General features: G+C 46.9%; 1 protein-coding gene across 1 annotated transcript in view; it reads left to right on the top strand.

Annotated features, from left to right (window-relative positions):
* The window catches only part of Myo10 (myosin X), a 213,467-nt gene that overhangs the window by 42,583 nt on the left and 150,011 nt on the right, over positions 1–20,873 (top strand). Inside the window, exon 2 of the mRNA XM_028868176.2 lies at positions 13,592–13,690. Coding sequence (XP_028724009.1) covers positions 13,592–13,690 — 99 coding nt within the window. The remainder of the gene's footprint in view (positions 1–13,591; positions 13,691–20,873) is intronic.

Here is a 20,873-nt window from a genome sequence, read left to right as displayed (position 1 = left end):
TCCTTCACAAGGCTTTTAGAAAGAGGTTAAATTAAACCAGTGAGACTGCAGAGAGCCACCTGGGTGTGACTCGAGAAGGTGCCAGGAGCAGGACCCGAATATAGACATTGCCTTGTGGGATAGGAGGAGCCCGCAGAGCAGAAGCTCACCAGCTCTCTCCTGTGGGCATGCTCCTGGTGACTTAAGGCTCACATCACACAAGTGAGCTGTTCCCTTGTTTGGTGGAGTGTCCTGAAGTGATTACTACTTGTCCTTAGCTACATGTGTGAATTGCTTTCCAGATGTCTTCTGAAGGTTAGGTTGTTGATATGGGATGGTGATAACTAATGCATTCTCTGCTTTTAGTTATCGCAAAGGCTGTCTTGAGGCAGAGAATAAATTCGTTCAGACAGGAGGCTGCCAGTTTGTTTTTCTCCACACTCATTCTCTCCTCCCTGCCCGCTCCCTTCCTGCCTCCCTCAGTCCCCTTCTCTGCCTGCCTCCTTCCCAGTCCCCTTCTCTTTCTTTGTCCTTATTATTTGCCATCCAGGTCACATATCATGCCCATTTAATGTAGAAATTCAGTGGCTTTTAATGTCTGCATGAGACTCTACAGCCATCACCATCATCTGTTTCATAAGATTTTGTACATTCCAGAAATGATGTACTATACCTCCTAATGTCCTTCTTACCCATGTCCCGGGTAACCATCAATCTGCCTTTTGTCTGTATGGATTGTTTTGATGAAATCCTGGATGTGTTCTGGCTACCATCTACCTTTAAAAAAAAATACCTCCTGAGCATTTCATGTGAGTGAACTTGCATGATACAAACAGTAGGTGTTCCTTTGTGACCACAGCCTTTCACTTCCCATCATGCTTTCCAACTCACCCACGCTGTCCACTCTTCATTGCTGAGTAACTTTTCATTCATGGCTACACCACATTAAAAACCCTCTTCCACTAGGTCTCTTTCTCCTTTCGGTTCATGAACAATGCGGCTGGGAGCATTTGGATGAGTTTCTGTGGACATGCCCCCTTTCACACTTTCAGGGGTGTGTGCCTAGGAATGGATCCCTGGGCAGTGTGGGAATGTCACGCTTCACATTTGAGGGCCTCACAGACTTTCCCCCAGCAGTGCATCCTTTCAGAATGTGCTTCTGGCACTGTGCAGGGTTCTGATTCCTCCGCATTTTCACCGTGGTGTTGTGCAGGGTTTTTTTTGTTTATTTAAATGGAACTAGATAATCTTTTATGTACTTGTAATTCAGGACTGATGGTTTCGTGACAAACATTAGCTGTTGGTGAAGTCCAGGAGAGTTCTGGAAAGAAGTTTATTAATGTGTGAAACTGGAGGGAGAAGGAGCTGTTCTCAGTGTGCCTGCTTCCCACTGTTCTTCAGGGTCATTGGCTTTTATGAAGTAACAAGCCCTGTTCTTAGTAAGTTTGTATATAATTTTTTTTCTAAAGGTGGATGGTATCCAGAACACAACCAGGACTTCATTAAGATACTCTTATCAGTTTTGTTTATTTGTAGTTCTTTTTGGAGGAAAAAAAAAGTGTTCTTGTCAAGACTGGGAAAGGCCTGTGAATTAGGAAATAAGATACGGGCCATCTGTCACCATGATCCACAGGACTGATCCACACGGTCCAGGACTGTCTACTGGTCCACAGATCCACGCGATCTGCACTGCCTTTGCAGGCCTCTGCTGCTACGTCTTCTGCATCTGGAATGTTCTTCCCTTAAAGAGGCGGTTCCCCTGATTTTAGAGAGTTTATGGAATTGGGCTAGTTTTGTTTGGTTGGTTTTGAGGATTTGCTTTTCCCTCTGTGTCTCTGTGCGAGTCTGCACTCTTGAGTCAGGGTGCCTGCAGAGGCCAGAAGAAGGCATCTGGGTCTCCTGGCGCTGCTCAACATGGGTGCTGGGAGCAGAACGGGGGTCCTCTGTAAGAGCAACAAGTGATCTTGACTGGTGAGCCCTCTCTCCAGCCCCTGGCACAGCTTTAGACAGTTTGTGAGATCCACGTGCCCTCCCTCATCTTGTCTACCTATTTCTCTTTCTGGTCTGGATCACTTGACCGTTCCTTATGTAATTGTTCACTAAGGAGCAGAGCCTGGAGAGGGAAGGTGCTGGATGGGGAATGAGGTGAATCCCTGTCCTGTTCAGAAAAGGGGATTTATGCCCTGTCACATCTTTCCTGGTTGCTGATTCCTGGTAGGGAAAGTTCAAGGATGGATGGCTAGGCTGGTGGGAAGAGCTGGGAAGCTAGACCTGCTTCCAGATAGAGGGAAGAACGGCAGGTGTGTCCGCGCATAGCTTACAGAGAAGTTGGGGTGACTTGCTTTCCTCCTCCACTTCTTGCACGGTCCTGTTTCTGCAGGTTTACAGGGAGGCCCAGTAATTTGGACAAATGTGTTTTCTTTCGGCATCTACTTGTTTCTGGGATTTTTTTTTCTTGTCTCTGTAGTTCAAAAGAGTACCTGGACTGGTGTTTTTAAGGAATTATGAAGACGGTGAGGGAAATAAGATATAAAAAGCAGGGCTGACTTGGCCTGTGGGGACCGGGACCCAGCAGCCATGGGAAGAAACCATTTACAGCGTCACACACCCCAGACTAGACTTCTTGCCATGCGGCTTCCTTTTTTGTGGTTTGGATTTTGATTGGGAGTGTGGGAAGCCTTTGTGTTGTTACCGGGGGAACACTGAGTGTAGGGTAGTTTATTGGTAATAACAGACCTTCTACTGTTCTTTACTGCCCCCTCCTTTCCCACCTGCTTCTCTTCGTACATTGCCTGTTGCCATCTTCGTGAAAGCGACTTCTTCTTTTTTTTTTTTTTTTTTGGTTTTTCGAGACAGGGTTTCTCTGTGTAGCTTTGCGCCTTTCCTGGAACTCACTTGGTAGCCCAGGCTGGCCTCGAACTCACAGAGATCCGCCTGCCTCTGCCTCCCGAGTGCTGGGATTAAAGGCGTGCGCCACCACCGCCCGGCTGAAAGCGACTTCTTCTGATCGTGGTGATAGAGTTTGTTACAATTGGGAAGAAGGGAATGCCACGTGACCCTTGTGTACTAGAGAGAGCTCGGATGGACCAGGCTTGGGGGAAAGAGAACTGTGTGATAAGGAGTGCAGGCAGACCTGACTCATTGTCAACCGTACTGTGGGTGCTGGATAACTTTTTGTCAGCCAGTCGTAATCTAGAGTCACCGGGGAGGAGGGAATGTCAATTGAGAGTTGCCTCAATCAGATTGGCCCCTAGACAATGTCTCTGAGGGATGATCTTGAACAGTGATTAATGTGGGAGGGTCCAGCCCACTGTGAACAGTTCTGTCTATAGGCAGGCGGATCTAAGCCAGCGAGGCAGCCAATCGACTGCCTTCCTCCATGGTTTCCGCTCCGGGTTCTTCCCTCAAACTTTTGCCCTGACTTCCCTCAGTGATGAACTATTACCTGGAAATATAAACCAAATAAACCTCACCACGAGAGCACTGGTACTACATATGTGCACTACTGTGGTCCTGTTCACGTGGGTTCTAGGAATTCAAACTCAGGTTTTCATGTGTGTGGCAAGTGCTTACCTACTCAGCCATTTCTCTGGGAGCTGCATACCTTGGTTTTTAAGTGGCTTTCTGATTTGTTTGTGGAACACTGCCCTCTGGGGTGTTGGGTTTTGAATGAGCTGATGTAGCTGACTTCTTACAGAAATGTACAGGTGGGCCAACGGAATGTCTGTCACCTGTGAAGGTGCTTCCTGCTAAACTTGAGGACCTGTGTTTCATTCTCTGGTCACACATGGCAGAAGAAAAGAATCAACTTCTTTGAATCATTCTCTGGCCTCCACATGGCACAAGATGGCACATGGCCCGTGCGCGCGCATGCATACACACACACACACACACACACACACACACACACACACACACACACACTTAATAGAAAAATGTAATGTTTAGTAGTGTAACAATGCTATGAAGGATTTCTGTGGGCCAATCTGGAAAGTAACCAACACCTCTAGCATAGTTTCTGAGGAAGGGAATGAGATTATGTCTATGGTATAATTTTTTTTAAATGTTTCTATATATTTTTTTGAGAATTTCATATAGTATATTTTGATTATATTATTTTTCCTTCCCCAACTCCTCCCGTATCCTCCTCACCTTCCTACCCACGCAAACTTCATGTTCTTTCTCTCTCTTTAAAACACACACACACACACACACACACACACACACACACCATGGAGTATGATTTGTATTAACTTCTGTGCATGGGGCTTGCCCTGGAGTGTGGTTGGTTGATATGCATAGTATCACTACATTGGAGAAAACTGATTTTTCCCCCCTCTCCCAGCATCTATCAATTTCAAATAGCTTCTTGATTGGGGGTAGAACTCTGAGCCAGCCCCCACCTCCTCCATGCAGGGATTTTGTCTGACTCACATTTGTACAGGTTTTGAGCATGCTGCCAGTCTCTGCGTTCCCGTGTGCCTTGGCTCCGTGGTGTCTGGGAAACGAGTTTCCGTGAAGTCATCCGTAACCTCTGGCTCTTACAGTCTTTCTGTGTAAACTGTTTAAACTCCAGGCGTGTGATATAGTCATCCCATTCAGGGATGGTCAAAGTCTCTCACTCTCCATATGCTCCAGTTGTGGATCTCTGTGTTAGATCCCATTTACTACAAGAAAAATCTCCTCTGGTGAGGGCTGAATGACGGGCTGATCTATGGGTATGGTAATATGTCACTAAGAGTCTTGTCACTGTTCATTTAGCAGAACGATAGTCATAGGTTTTCCCCTTGGGCCTGTGACCTATCGCGTGTCACATTTTTGGCTTTATTAACAGTGTCGTGTTCCGTGTCATGAAGTGGGCCTTAAGTCCGAGCAAAACGTGCTTGGAATCTCCTCTCACATCTGGGCCACTTTTGTGCTGGTGGCCATGTCTTGAGGAGGGTTGTCATTGTACCTCACAGGGTTTGTAGTTGGATGGGATTGATGATGACTTTCCCCTCCCCTAGCCTGTTAGAGCTCCTTACACCTCGAGGGATGCGAGCCAGTGGGGGGAGCCACTTCCAGTGGAGTCCCAGCGGTGTCTCTCTGTGTTCTGTATAACAGCTGTTGCCCAAATAGAAAACCAGCTCCTGTCATTGCTCTCCACCACCACCACCACCAACAACAACAACAACATCAAAAGTACACACTTGGGATTCTGGAACCATTTATTTCCAACAGTAGCAGCCATAGGCTCCCAAAGTTCTCTCGCTCGACCCTCTCTTTATTGCAGTGTTCGCCAAAGTAGAGAGCATGGGCCGCTACCTTGGCCCAATGCTTGACTTTGATCTCTCCCTGGGCTTGAGTCAGAAGCCATCCATGTGTCATTCCGAGCTAGAACATCCTTGGGCCAAGTGGAGACTTTCCCCTTTGAATCTCAGTCAGTTGTTTACAGATGATTAGCAGCCTCGGGTTCAAAGCCTACAGCCCCGAGAAAGGGAAGTGAGTCAGTAGGGGCTTTGGTGGGACTGCACCTCAACTTGCTTTCTAGATGATGTCGAGGGCAGGTGAAGGCCACTGCTGTGTTGGACACCTGCGTGTTCAGGCCCAGGAGAACTTTGAGGAGAGCTTTTGCAGTAATTTTTATCCTGTTTCTAGGCCCCCAGTAGTATAGAACATGGCCTTCTCATGGGAGGAGGTGTCCACTGGAACGTTCTCTTGCAATTCCAATCTCTGGCTCCTGGCCCTATGGTGCATTTTTTTCCCCCCATACTCATTTGGGATGAATGCTTAGACCCTTTGCTCTGCTCTTCATTCTCACTTAAGCCAAGCCTGAACTTTCTGAGTTTTACATTGGGGTTTGCAAGCATTTGAGAATTGAATTGGGCTGAGCGGTAGTGGCCTTTCAGCCCAGCAGAGACAGGTGAATCTTTTTGAGTTCAAGGCCAGCCTAGCCTATGGAGCAAGTTCTAGGATAGCCGGAACTACACAGTGAAAGCTTGTCTTGAGGGAAGGAGGGTGGGAGGGAGGGAGGGAGAGAGAGAGAGAGAGAGAGAGAGAGAGAGAGAGAGAGAGAGAGAGAGAGAGAGAGAGAGAGAGAGAGATGAATTGGCCCCTGAAGTTACAGACTCCAGTGCCTGTGCCGTGGCTGTGCAGTTCCAGCCACCCTTGTACAGATATTACAAAGTAGGTCTCCATTAAAATCAAACCCGAGCTAAGCTGCACACCAGCAGAGCCCGCCGTGAGAAGAGGGGAGGGAAACGGGAATATCCCCTAGGCACCCCCAAACGGTCGCCCCCGTAGCCCTTCCCCTGTGTTTGTCACGTTTTGCATTGGGCTACAGCAGAGTGTGTGCACCCCGTGTGTGCACCCCGCCTCCGCGCTCCCGGAAACTGGATCTGCTCCAGCTGTGCTTTACCTGGTTTCTTGCTTCGTGAGCTTGTTGAAGTCCACAGACTTGAGACAACGGAGTCCTCTTCCGGTGAATTAGGTCGGCCGGTGGCAGTGAGCTATCGAAACTCAACATTTCACCAGGGCTGTGAAGTTTTGACCCTAGAATGGTTTCTCAAGCAGGGCAGCTCCTTGACAACAAAGAATTATCCAGTTCAAGATATAAGTAGCGCCAGCAGTGCGGAATCTGTAGGAGAAGGTTGGTGTCGCCAAAGTCTTGTGTCCCTTGATGTGGGTGTGAGTAACGAGAGACTGAAAAACGAAGCACCTGCTGTATTCTAAAGGGATCTGTCCCAGGAGATGTGCGTGGATGGGACTGTAACCCGGGAGAGAATGCGCTGTTTCAAGCCAGGGTGCTACTACGCATTATCAAGATCCAGTTTCTGGAATCCATTAGGAACAAGGATCCCCATCATCTCCCCACCCCACCCCATCCCCAGCCAGGCTTCTCCACCCTGTAAGCCAGACTGTTGCAAGCAAAAAGAGGAAACCTTTGGTTGCTGAACTGTTTATACGTTTGAATATTCATATTAATTTATCCTATCCATTCTAAAGTTACATGAGTGTGTGGCCGAGGATGGCCTGGAACGTCTCACCCTCCTTCCTCCATGTCTCCAGCAGTGGAGTTACGGGTGTTTTACTTACTTACTTTTCTTTTTTGGACAAAACACCCGGTCCAAAACAACTTCTAAGTACGTAAGGGTTCATTTGGAGCTCTGTGTTCCACGGGCAGAGTAGTAAAGCAGGAAGCATGGCTGTGTTAGGTATTGTAGCTGGAGATGAAGGCTCACATCTCTAGCCACAAAGCCTAAGCAGAGACACAGGGTTGGCAAGTCTTTTTGAAAGCTCGGGAGCCCAGCCTCAGTGATGTACTTTCTCCAGCAAGGCCACACCTCCTAATCCTCCCCAAGCACCCACCAAGTGGGGACCGTGTATTCACGTGCCCAAGACTTGTATGGGCATCTCGTTCAAATCACCACAGCCGCACAAGGCACCGTGCCCATTCTACATGGTGCTGAGGCATCCAGATTTTGTGTGTGTGTGTGGGGGGGTAGACAAGGACTCTATCAGCTGAGGTACCTCGTCAGCCCTTTTCTGAGTTCTTCAAGAAAAAAGAACAAAAACACACCCCACATCAGAAAGCAATTGCAATTGTGTCTTGGAAGTTGCTAGGGACTCCTCATCTGGGTGCCTTACCTAGCCCAGGTGAGGGTACAGGGACAGACACCCCGGCCTGGCTCTGAGACCCACGTGTGTGCTTGGCTTAGCGTGTTCTCTGTGCAGTGCATCTGTGGTTAGAACAAATGTTAAATTTATTCCTTTCTGGAAGGAAAGTAATTTTTAAAGTCAAGAGAAATAAAACCTTTTCAAGGACAGCAGTAGGTCAAAATCTTAGGGATGCTATTCTCTTCCTTAGGGATTAAGAATTTGGGGCCAAAGGACTTTTATTATTTCAGGCTTTGTTCTATTACCTCATCTTGCCCCAAGGGTGGGAAGGAGCCTTAGACAATGCAGAATGAAAAGGCATGGCCAGGTAGGTCCAGTAAAACTTATTGCCTAGGGAGCTGCTACTGCAGTTCCCCAGGTGGTGAGCTGGGGGTAGTGACTGAGCACACTGCACTCAGCCTTGGGTGGCGTGGGGTAGTCTCCTGGGTTCCCCTGCCCCAGGCTTTGCTAAGGCAGAGGAGGGCCTAAATGAATTCACCATGAGTTCTTCAGAGTTTCAATGTGTAACATATGGTCTTTATACTCAATCATTAGGGGTTTTCTTTTTGGTATGTGGCTTGATTCCTCCATTGCTTAATTGTAGAGATGAGTTTGGTTTTTTTCTACTGTAGAATGGTTAGGAATATTTATGTGCCAGTGGGAAGTATTCAAGCTGGCAAATTGATTTTTTTTTTTTTAAACAAGCTTGAATTATTTGAAATGCTGAAGGCAGATGCACAGCTGAATGATCTTTGGTGGATCCGTACAACCGTGCAGGACACAGTTCCATTTACCTTCAGTGTCTGTGATTTACCCTTTCCAGAAATTCTGTGACAGGGAAGCCTACTATATGTAATTCTTGTTGTTTGGCCTTTTTTCACTCCCCACAATGTTCCTGAGACCCATCCTTGTTGAAGAAACCATTGAACCTATCAGGGATGTTGTTTCTCTTACTACGGAGGAGTCGTGTACAAACTTGCCATGCTTTCTCTGTCCCTACTCTCATTGATAGACATCTGAATTCTTTTCAGTGCTTGGCTGCTGGAAGTAATCCTGCTGTAAATACGTGCCCATGAGGCTTCGGCTGCGTCACATGTCCCGGGGCTGTGATAAAATGCCCAACAAGAACAACTCCGGAGAAGGAAGGGTTGGCGGTGGCTCACAGTTCAAGGGCGCAGTCCCTCATGGTGGGGGAAAGCATGGCGCAAGGAACTTGAGGCAGCTGGTTACATTGTATCTGCAGTCAGGAAGCTGAGAATAATGAAGACTCAGTACACTATTTATACTAGGACCCAATCCAAGGGCATGATGCCATCTTCCTTTAGGCTGGGCCTTCTGTCAAGATCTTCTAATCAAGATAACCACTCATAGGTGTGCCTAGGGCCTGCCTTCTGGCTGATTCTAGGTCCTGTCAGATTACTAGTCAATATCAACTATCACAGACTTGTTTAATATTTTCCTTCTCTGGAGGTTAGAATATCTTAGAGTTTTTCTTTTCCTTTCTCTGTCAGTGTCTAGGGCTTGGATGGCTGGAGTATGTGTGTAGTAAGACTTTGCTCATGTTTTTTTTTAAGAGGTTGCCCAACTGTCTTACAAAGTAGATGTACGTTCCATTATTCTAGGTTCTCTGCATCTTCACCAGCATTTGGCAGAGTGTTTTGTATTCTGTCCCGGAAATCACTGGCCACTGAAAATGGAATTCCTATAAACCCCACTTCTGAAAAAGGGGATTGTGTCACTTGCCTTTCTGCAGGATTGTTCCGAAGATCAAAGGAGATGCAAAGTTATATGCAAGTGCTTTGTGTTGCCTGAACGTTACTGGCTATTATGTTCTCAAAAGTTTTTAGCTGTTAAATTTAATGCTCAAATATCCATCTCAGATTTTAAGAGGAAAATGTGTCTGAGCTTTAATGAAATGTATATGTTAGGATTCAACATGTTCCGCTTGCTTATAAAGGCAATTGTTACTCAAATTGTGAGCTTTCTCCATATGGTAGGTTGCCTGTATTGTGTATTAAATTATCAGCCTTATTTAACAATGTCAGACTATAATAGTTTACATATGGTGGGCAAAGTTTTCTTCCCCGCTCAGATTTGGATGGTCTGGTAAATGTCCGCTTGTGAACTTATTAAATCCAAGTGCTTGTGGGTGGCCTCTTCTGGACCCGGGCATGTGCGTCCTCTCTAATGCAATGGAAGCAGGAAGATTGGGGACTCCAGGGAAACCACCGGGATCAATCTGTGCAACAATATCCATTTCAGAGTTTCAGTTTGCAGTGTGGATTCTGTGAAAGTCCTGGGTTTATACATTTTCCAAGAACAAAGAGTGTTTTTGAATGTATTTTCTTTCTTCCCCGTGGCAGATAACTGCTTGGTACAGATCAAGGGCAACTGGCAGGCTCTGAGTTTGAAATCTCACTGAGGTTCCTTATCTGCAACACTTCACACCTGTTGAAAAGACCTTTGGTCACAGAGCTAAGCCATGTGTTTGCTCTGGTAGCGTGTAGTGAGTGTCAACAAAGAGCTGTGGAGAGCTTTTATGGGAGAGGGTAAAGAGACCTAAGACAGGACTCTAAGGCTAAGAAACTGCCCACAGAGTCAACATGTGTTCCTTGTGGCCTCTGGGAGTTTATAGTAACCCAGGTCTCGAGTGGTTTGTGTGTGTGTGTGTGTGTGTGTGTGTGTGTGTGTGTGTGTGTGTGTGTACAGGGCTGTGTGCATGTGTGTAGAGGCCAATGGTCAGTGTTGGGTGTCTTCCTCAATCACTCTCCACTTTTTTTTTCTTCTGAGACAGTCTTTCACGCCTAAAGCTCATCAACTACTTTACACCAGCCGGCCAGCAAGCCCCGGGGCGCTTCCTGTCTCCACTGCCCCTGCACTGGGGTTAAAGTTGCATGCCACTGTGCCTGGCTTTTTACATGCATCCTGGGGTTCTAAACTCAGGCTGTCTGGCTTGCACGGCAAGGACTTTACCAACTCAACCATCTCCCCAATTCCCTGAGCTAAGTTTATGTTAATTTGGTAACGTATAATAAGATACTTCATTCTTACTAAATGGACAAAGTTAGTCAACTAGGATTATGGACCCGTGAGTTTCTATTCGTTGACAATCAATGCAGGTGAGACTCATGACAGGCACTCATGATTCTGGGATGAACATGAAAATTAACTATTGTTTCATATTTTAACCTTAGTGAAAAATTTCACTGTGTATAGTCTTGGAGATGTGTGTGTTCATCTGTGTGGGCATATGTGTGTTTGTGAATGTTTATGCACATGTGTGTACATGTCTACATGCATATGCGTGCATATGTGCATGTGTGCATATGTGTGTGTGTATTTACATGTATGGATATGTGCATGTATGTTTGGAGGTCTTCCAAAACTTTCAAGCATTGCAGTCTCTAACACACAAATTAAAAAGAATGAGTAAAGTCATTCAGGCACTTGGAAGCCCTTTCCTAAAATTTTGTGGTTAGGGAACGGAGTGACATTTGAGAGAACAGTCTTAGTGGATGTCTGAGGTAAATGTTCTTCTTGGAAGCAGCTGTTTGCTAGTAAAGAAATCAGGGCAGACAGGGCTGGTGTCATTCTTTCCGTGTGTCCCAGTGTCTCAGCCCCAAGTGGGGAGTCAGAGGGGCGTGACAGGCCTGAGGGGAAAAGGAAGTTGGCCCAGCTGGCACGTGTGTTCTTTAAATAGTCCTCGGCATTTAAGTGAGCACTTCGTATTGGTGTTTGATGCCGTTTCCACCCTTCCCGTGGAGGACTCCAGTCCCCTGTGGGTGATGGTAACCAACCATGGATGGAACAAACCACCTGAAACTAGCGGCATGCGCAGAAAGAGGGAGGGCCTTACGTAGGGTCATCGCCTGGGCCCCGGCAGTCACGAAGCTCACTGGAGAATCCAGTGTGGCAGTCAGGCACATGGGGAGGGGACTTTGTCACTCTTATGTCCTCTGGTCACCTTGATCTCAAAAATGCTTGAATCTCCTGAACATGTGGCCCCTTCTCACGGGGACCTCTGGGTTTAGCTTGACAGGCCAAGCTGACGTACCAGGGGCCCTGAAAACAGAGGTCACAGCAAAGACTTCTGGTCCTCCTCTCTGTGAAGGGAAGAAATACGTCAAACTTACATCTTTCAGATTTCCCTTTTTAGGAATGAGAGAGAGAGAGAGATAAGTCATATGTGTGTTAAACAAATAACTTCCCACTTAAAGTAATCCCTTTATTTATTTTAATTGCTGAAGGATAATTTCTGAATGGATTTGGTATATGATTTTTTTTTCTTGACCAGAGTAATACATTTGTTTCGTCTGTGGGGGAGGTTTTTTTTTAATTAATTATTTAGTTTAATAGACAAAATCCCCACCCCAGCCCACTGCCCTTCCCCCTCCTCCTCCCTCATTCCTGTTGGCCCCTTTCTATTCCCTAAATGGTTTTTCTTTTGACTTCATCTCACACATGCACAACTTATTTTAAGGAGACAACTAGCACCAATTCGAAGTGGAAAAGTTGTTGCGTTAGAAATTTGAACAGTTGGGGCTGAAGAGATAGCTCAGTGGTTAAAAGCATACACTGTTCCTGGTAGAGGACCCAAGTTCAGTTCCCAACACCTACTTCCGGAGGCTCACAACCTTCCCTGTATCCACAGCTCCAGGGGAGCTGACCCCTTCTTCCCGCCTTTGAGGGCACATGCACTCAAGTGCACATAACTCTGCACATACACATGTAATTAAAAATAGAATACAATTTTTTAAAAAGAAGAAGTAGAAATTGGAAGGGGTCATTGGTGACCTCCCTGGGCCACTGCTTAAGCCACTGGTCATTTGTTTGGCAGGGCAATAAAAAAATGGAAGCGAGATCATTGTTTAAAAGTGTAAAAAAAGCCGGGCGGTGGTGGCACACGCCTTTAATCCCAGCACTCGGGAGGCAGAGGCAGGTGGATCTCTGTGAGTTCAAGGCCAGCCTGGTCTACCAAGTGAGTTCCAGGAAAGGCGCAAAGCTACACAGAGAAACCCTGTCTCGAAAAACCAAAAAAAAAAAAAAAAAAAAAAAAAAAAAAGTGTAAAAAAGAAGCACGTTCAGCGTTTAAGCATAAGCTCCACAGGCTGTAGTCATTTGGGTTGCAGCCTTTTAGGTGTCCAGTGAGTTCCCAGCAAAGTTGCCACCAAAGACTAAGTTTATTGGGAAATGTAGTCCCTCTTGAAGATTCCTGTTGACCTGTGAACTTTAGTGCAAATAGTGCCAGTGGAGTGGGCTGATGTTCCTTAAGCAGACACACGTGTGTGAAGCATGACCTGGGAAGGTGGGAGGCGCCAGGTAAACACTGAGATAATGGCCTGGCTTAAAATGTGGCCCCTGAAGCCTCCTTTCCAGGTTCAAGTCTGCGCAGTCTTAGCGTGTTGGGCAAGGTACTTGTCTGTAAGCCTCAGTTTCCCCTTCTGTGATGTAGAGGTGATGATAATTCCTGCCTCCTGGGTGCCAAGAGCCAAATCTGAGTGTGCCATGTGCACAGTAGGGACATGGGACGCCATCTTCTCCGCTCTGTCTGCCTGGGGGGACTTGTCACACCCAGGGATGGAAGAAGGTTGTAGATAAGCTCTCAAAGGTAACTTCTTTGCTTGTGAGAGAAAGACATTTGCTTTTCATTCAGATTAGTCGTAAAATGTTACTTATTTATATTTTTCATATGTGTGGGTGTTGAGCCTGAATATTTGTGCACCGTGTGTCTGGTGCCCACAGAGACCAGAAGAGGGTATCAGATCCCCTGGAACAAGAGGTTGTGAACTCCACCTGAGTGCAGAGAATTGAACCTGGGTCCTCTGGAAGAGCAGCCAGTGCTCTTAGGTGTTGAGCCCTCTCTCCAGGCCCTACATTGACTTTTTAAAGATCAATGTAGGAGTCATGGTGATTTTGAGAGTGATGGTTTGTGACAGAATACCGTTTGAACTCATAATTCGTTTTGTTTTCTTCCCAGGGAACACGGGTCTGGCTGAGAGAAAATGGCCAGCATTTTCCAAGTACTGTAAATTCCTGTGCAGAAGGCGTCGTGGTCTTCCAGACAGACTATGGGCAGGTGAGAACAAGTCCCTGTTGCTTCCTGGAGTCTACGCTCCACTCTCTCACCCATGGGCACTTGTACTTCCCCTACACAGGCATACCCTTGGACAGACACATGGACTGACTCTCTCGTTGATTTTCCTAAGTGATACATCAGAGCTCGGAAGGACATGGCATTTGGAATGTGTACCTTGTGTATGATGGGTATGACACCATCCTTGCAAAGGAGAACAGCGAGAGCCCCAGCTAGTGAGGGGTAGAAGGACACAGCAGTTGCTGACTTCCCTTCCGGGGTGTCTTTTCCACCTCAAGGATAGCTAGGAATGCGACCCACCACGGTATTGAGATTTTAGCTGATGCTGTGATAGGGTTGGTTCCCAGCATTTTTCTAACTTGACTGCGTGGTTCTTGAATGTGAACTTTACAGATGACGTTGTGGGACGTGCCTGGGAGAATCTATAAGCAGCATTCGAAGGATTGATGTTTAATGATTGCTTTTCCTGTCCTTGACGTCGTGAAACCCTTAAACTTCCAGAGTGTCTCGTGTGTGATCGGAATAGCAAGACCAGACACCATAGACGGTTGCGTTGAAAAACAACAGCAACCCTTTCTCACAGTTCTTCAGGCTCAAAGGTTCAAGGTCAAGGCCTGGAGAGGGTACTACTTCCTGGTTCGCTCTGGTCTGCCTTGTTGCGTCTTCAGGTGGGGGGAGGACTGAGACAGTGCTCTTAACTCTCTTTCATAGGGACAATAATCTCATCCTGAGGACTCCACTCTTACCGCACTAAGGCCCCACCTACTGATGCCCTTACAGTGGAGTTAAGATTCAAATGTATGGATTGGGGTAGGGGGCATGCACTAGCACTCAGCCTCTAGTTTACCACAGAATGAAGTACTGGCATGCTCGTCAAGAGCCTAGGGTACTGGTGTTCTGGTCACTCTCAGAGCCCTGACCTGTGTGGCTTGGGGATCAACTTGACTGGGGTGATGGGGAGTGGAGGAAGACAGACAGACATACAGAAAAGCTGGGATGGACGTGTTCCATGGGCTCTGATGGAGATGCACCTGCAGCAGCCAGGAAACTCAGCATTGACCTAGGAGGCAGGTTAGCTAATCTGGGTAGGGGCATCAGTCTCAGGCCGCAGTCATCCTTGAGGAGGAAGCTATGGGTTGATTCTTTCTGCTCGCTCTCAACATCAGAACTGGGACCAGTTCCCCTGAGCCCTGGGGCTGAGGTGGTGGGGTGCTTGGCTTGGCGGTGCCCATGTCACAACACACGTCCACTCAGGGCTTCATCTGCTCCCCAGAGAGTTAAAACTTGAAGTAACAGCGGCCATAAGTTGGGTGGAAGGTTAGTTAGTTCTCTGCGGTCTAAGGCGGAAGGACTGCCTGGCCAGTCTAACCTTCACAGGGATTGCCCACTTAGAGAACCTGTCTGGAATCCTAGATTTGTAAGCCGTCGTGACATTGGGCCGTTTTCTAGTCTGTTTACGTCTCATTTGGAGTCTCAGGTGGGCCATTGTTTACCAGGTAGATCTGGGGACCTGGGAAAGGGGTAAAGATGCCACATAGCTAACAGCCCAGTTTCCTTGTGTCCCCGCCAGCCTCTGGTGATGCGTTGTGATCTGTCAGCTAAGAACTAAGGCAACGAACCCTACAGGGATGAAGGGACATCTCTGAAAGCTTACTCTACCTGACAGGACCAGGCAGGGCTTTCCTGTCTCACCGGTACTGTCTAGCTTCCCCTCCCGCTTGCCCCAGATCACTGCTCAGTCCCTTTCAGGCCCTGTGAGCTCTTCTCTAGAGGATGGGAAAAGGGAAACCAGTATTTAAACAGCATGCCATGAGCACCACTATGTTCTTCTCTAAAAGCACAGTAACATAAATTTTATTAGCATTCTTTTCTTGTTCAGTTTTGTTTTAATTCCAAATCTGCTTTTTTAAAAAAAAAACTTAAAAAAATAAAATCATGATGAAAACACATACCATGGGCTGGAAAGATGGCTCAGTGGTTAAGAACACTTGCTGCTCTTCGGGGGACCAGAATTTGAATCCCAGTACTCATGTAAGGTGACTCACCAGCACCCCTAACTCCAGCCCCAGGGAATCCAGTGCCCTCTTCTGGCCCCTGAGCACCCCTCCACACATGGTATGCACACACACAGAAACACACATGTACAAATAAATAAAAATAAAGCATATGACATTAGCCTATAAAGGCATCTTAGCCGCTCTCCATTGTATGCTCCAGCAGTTTCATAGATTCACACTCCTGTGGCCTGTCTTCAGAGCCTTTCCTCTCACAGCATTGACCCTCCAGATGCCCCCAAATGCACACACAAACCCCTCCTTCCCATACCCAGTCCTCAGTAAGTAGCTTTACTTCTTTTGTCTCTGATTTTGATGAATACTTCATGTAAGTGGCATCCTGTAGCATCTGTCCTGAGACTGGCTTCTCCCACCCAGCACATTGTCCTTCCTGTCGTCTTTCTAGTCCCTACTCACTTGTGTGGCAGCTGCTCCCAACAGGACAACTCTGCCTTTCAGTACTGTTGCTGTGAGTTGTCACAATCTGGGTCACGTAAATCCTCTGTTGGCCCTGATGGCTAGGTGGCGGCTCTCAGTGGCTAGCTAGTAGAATGGATGACCAGTTCACTCTTAACAGTATTTATAGAGTTGCAGGCTTAGGAAGGACTGAACCAGAATGATGTATACCTAAATTAAAAAACAACACAGAATCCTGACCTCTAAATCTTCAGTTGGTTCTTGAATATATCATTTATGTTATCCAGTCTGTCACTCCAAATATAACACATATAATTAGCTTGGTGATTTGTGTAGGAATTGCAGGGTTCCCAGTATGGGAAAAGTGAGGCAGGACTCCAAGAACGGGTTCAGGCTAGGGCTAAGAACCAACAGAGGCTTCCGAAGCATCATACACCCTGGTAGCCCAAGCGCTCCACCTCCAACCGCAAACACAAAACAGAGCAAACGGCAGCTGGAGAAGGCTGTAAACTCTCAAAGCCCGCTCCCCAGTGACACGCTCACCCCAGTGACATGCTCCCCGCAAAAGGTTCCACAGGGTCCCCTACGTGACATTACCAACTGGGAAGAAGTATGTGAAAGACCCGAGCCTGGGTTGGGGGCATTTCCCGTTCACACCACACCAGTGTTCTTCGATAGCAATCTCTGGACCGTTTTGTAAGAGGATATGTCACAAAGCGTCACCGTTTCTGTTTTTCAGAGCGCAGACATAGCTGAGATCACTCCCTGCGAGAGGGTACCTGCTCACCCTGAGCTTTGTCTTTTCCAGAACGTTCAGGAGGTGTGCTGGCAATTGCAGGAGCACCCTCCAGGGAAGTGTAGAATTGAGAAATGCGTTCTCAATTAGATTTCCACTAGGGGAGATCGAAACATCGTATCATCTTTGTCTAGAAAATGTCTAATTTCATTGCTCTGAAATATCCTACAGTGGTATCAACTTACCTAATTGCATTTTAAGGAGTTATTTGTTGTTGGATTTGCTTCAGTCAACTTCATCAAGGCTATGACAAGGATTACAATGATTTTCCGTCTGAATTCTTTTTCTCCTGGGTCTTCTAAGATATTTACTGGTGGGGGATATAATTACCCCAAGTCTACAAGTCACTGCCCTCTTTCATCTCTCTTTCTGTTTATTTCCAACAAGTATGATTAGATTTGATTTAAAAGACTATTCTCACTTTATTACACCACCAGGAAAAGCCACTGGGGTCTTTGAGTTGTCTCTGCTCCCTGACAAAGACTTCTTCCCATCACACTGATTACTGATAATCATCCCCATCCCCCACTTAAAGTCAGCTCTAACCTGGCTGTTTGACCTTCTAGATTGGCCTGCTATGGGCCTAATTCTGTGCAACCAATGACTGAGCAAATCAGCAGAGTGACCTTTCATTCCAGGCTTCTTTGTCTTTTGGTTTTGGGTTTTCTTTCCACCCCAACTACTTTCCTGTTGCTCCACCCCTCCTGAAACTCTTCTGTCTTCCTCTCGTGTATAAACGTCTGACGTCCTTTGAACTTTTTTGTGAACATGAGTAGCTTTTGACCTCCTCACTTGTGCTCCTCAGCGAAGTGTCTGTGCACACTCCTGCCTCCCGGAGAGATCTCCCCCAGGCCTGTGGAAGGTTGGACCCAAGCCGTGAGGCAGCCCGTAGTATGTCATCTATCCGAGCTAGCCCTGCAGGTCCCTGGGAACTGCACAACTGGAACTCGGCGGCTTTGATTCTAGGTGGTCAGAAGCCATAAGGGACTGTGCAGGTCTCTGACACTGAAGCTGAGCTGTCATCTCCGAAACTCAGGGACATCCACGCCTTTGACAGCCAGGAGTCTGCATTCCAGGCTCCACACGCTAGGCCAGCTGTCCAGCAGCGCAGCTGTCTTCTTGGTGGAGTCTGCAGCATGAGAGAATGAGACGTCGTGGACCAGCTCCTCTTACTGTTGGGATGGGAAGTAGAGAGCGGCGGTAGCTGGTGTACCCGCCCTCCCCGCACCCCAGGGAGCCTGAGAAGAACTGCAGGGTGTTGAATTGTGGGGCCAGGGGGAGGCTTGCAAGGAACTAGCTTACCTTATGAAGATGGAGGAAAAGGAGTTTAGGAACGACATCTGTGCTATCAAATTAAAATTGTTAAATTGCATCATTAGGATGGCATGACTCTAAAATCCAAATGCTAGACAAAGAGGTAAGATTCAGATGCAATTCTCTGGCTTTATAGTTTTAAAGGTTGTGTGTGTATGTGTGTGTAAAGTCAGTGAGAAGACATCTTACAGGAATTAGTTCTCTTTTCCACCTTATCAGTCCTGGGGCTCGAACTCAGGTAGTCCTTATGGCTGAGCCTTCTCACCAACCCAATGTTCTCAGTCTTAAAAGACCACAGACAGCAGAAGCAAGAGCAGCATGTTCAAGAATCATGGGATGGGGAGTGCACCATGTAAGTTCTACCCAGGAAGTCTGTAGATCATCCACATGCATTCAAGGGTCAGAATGAGATAACAACATGGCGGGGAGTCTTCTTTTGAGGGAAGTATTTCATGGGATAGACTCCAGCAACATATAAGCTGTATTCTTCATTTCCTGGAGGGAGGATCATTAGTGGGTATTGAGTTTTATTCTAAATCTTTCTTTCAAAGTCTGTAATACTAGAACCCGAGGGTTATTGATCTATGAACTTGAGCAGCCCCATTGAAACAAGAGCTATTTCCAGTGACAAACACTTTCAGTCATGTTATTGTGCCAAGGCATGGGGGAGTGCCCAGTGCTGGAGCTCCCAGCTTGCCAAGGGCACAGCATCCTTCCTGTTTCCTTGTCCATTTCCATTGGCTGGGCCTCCCTGATTGCTGGGATTGCTTTCCCCATTTGCTGAACTGGATTTAGGTTGAGTGGATTTGGAATCCCATTACTTCTGGTCCTTGTCTTCCAGGACAAGATTTTGCCCTCCTAGTCTAGCTCCATGTGTCTGAGCATCTGGACCCCTCTGTCTGGCCTCCTAGTGAGAAAGAAGGTGATGAGGTCTCTGATAGCAGCATTTACTGGTCTCAGTGAAAACTGGGTAGAATATAGACACATTAAAGAGAAAACAAGTGGCTTCTACCTTGAGTCAGGGCTTTTTTTTTTTTTTTTTTTTTTTTTTTTTTTTTTTTTTTTTTTTTTTTTGGCTGCCTATCCTTCCTTGGACATACTTGATTTTTTTTTTTTTTTGGGGGGGGGAGGGGAGGAGGCCGGACACTTCCTATCTTTCCTTGGAATTACTGGTTGATTTTTTTTTTCCTGTGACCTGCTTTTCCTTTATAGATCCACTGAATACACCTCTTCTCCTCACGCCTAGGGCTTGGTCTTTTTATCTGGACTCGGGCATTCCTCTAACCTGTACCCCTCATCTTTGCTCACTTCTAGGATTTGGTCTGTACTTCCAGTAGCGGGGTCTTCTTGCTCCTGGGGAGGTCTGTTGTACACACAGCCCTTTCCTGTGGCCACAGTCTCCTGGCCTTCAGGGCTGGTGCTTCGGCACAAAGAGAAAGGGCCGATGTCTGCTGACAACGACCTCCAGTGTTGTGTTCAGTCTGAGGGTTAACTTAGGAAATGAAGTTGCTCCTATTTGAAAGTAACTGGGGTATTGTCTTGTATTCTTGCTACCCACGGATGTTGAAATCATCAGTCAAACAATGATAGAGGCCGCTTAGACCAAGCTGTAATTTACAGCTGATAGAGATGCAACAGGCAACCAACCGAATCAAACCTGGATTTTGTATATGAATATTTAAATAGGCAATATTTCTTTGTTATGCATATCGGCTTGTGAGAAATAACCAACTAAGACGGGAATCAGACACAGCCTCACTGAATGCTGTGTGAGATTTCAGTAGACTAAGTAGAAAAACTTGGTTAAATTCAGGAGGTTATCTGTTTGCGAATGAGTTGCATTCCATTCCAGAAATTAATTTATAAGCCTGTTATTTGGAACAAGATTTTCCAAAGACTCGTGGTGTCCATGGCTAATTGATTATCCAGTCTATCCACAAAGACCTGTTCTGGAATCTATAATGCACCAGAAGGCGGGATGATGCTAGTCCTCTATTGCCTGCTTCTGGCGCTAACCATCTTCAGTTCCATCCCAGGATGCCTCAGTGGTGACTGGAGAGAGTCCCATTCTTCCCCTGATTGCCGTCCCTCCCGCAGGTAGAGGCAGGAAGAAAAGGAGTCACCTGTGCTAAACTGTGTGCTTCTCGTGGTTGGTAAGGATGAGGCCTCGTTAGGATTGGCATTGCATGTGGGTGAAAGGAAGTGATATTTGCCTAGCGATGTGGTCCTTCTTGCCAGGCCCACAGTGGTGCATTCCGATCTGTTCATGCTGTTTCACTCCCGAGCTGGCCAGCTTTCCTGTTTCTTCTGCTGTTGCTCTGCTGAAATACAGTGGGGGTGAGTCTTCCTGCCTCAGTTAATGCGATCAAGACAAACCTCCACAACCATGCCCAGAGTCTCCACGTGATTCTAGATCCTGTTAGTGGATGGTTGACATGGACCAGCACACGCAGCATGGGTTAACGATCTGAGAGTTGACCTTCCCTAGTCTAGGCGCACACCCATGCCAGCCGAGGTGGTAGGGCTGTCGCCCCCAGGCAGTGCTAATCCTGATGAGGCCTCCGCTTGCTCCTGACACCCTCCC

Source organism: Peromyscus leucopus, chromosome 11 (genome assembly GCF_004664715.2).
Source record: "Peromyscus leucopus breed LL Stock chromosome 11, UCI_PerLeu_2.1, whole genome shotgun sequence".
Taxonomy (NCBI): Eukaryota; Metazoa; Chordata; class Mammalia; order Rodentia; family Cricetidae; genus Peromyscus; species Peromyscus leucopus.
The sequence above is the reverse complement of the archived record's forward strand: the minus strand, read 5'-3'. Positions and strand labels throughout refer to the sequence as shown.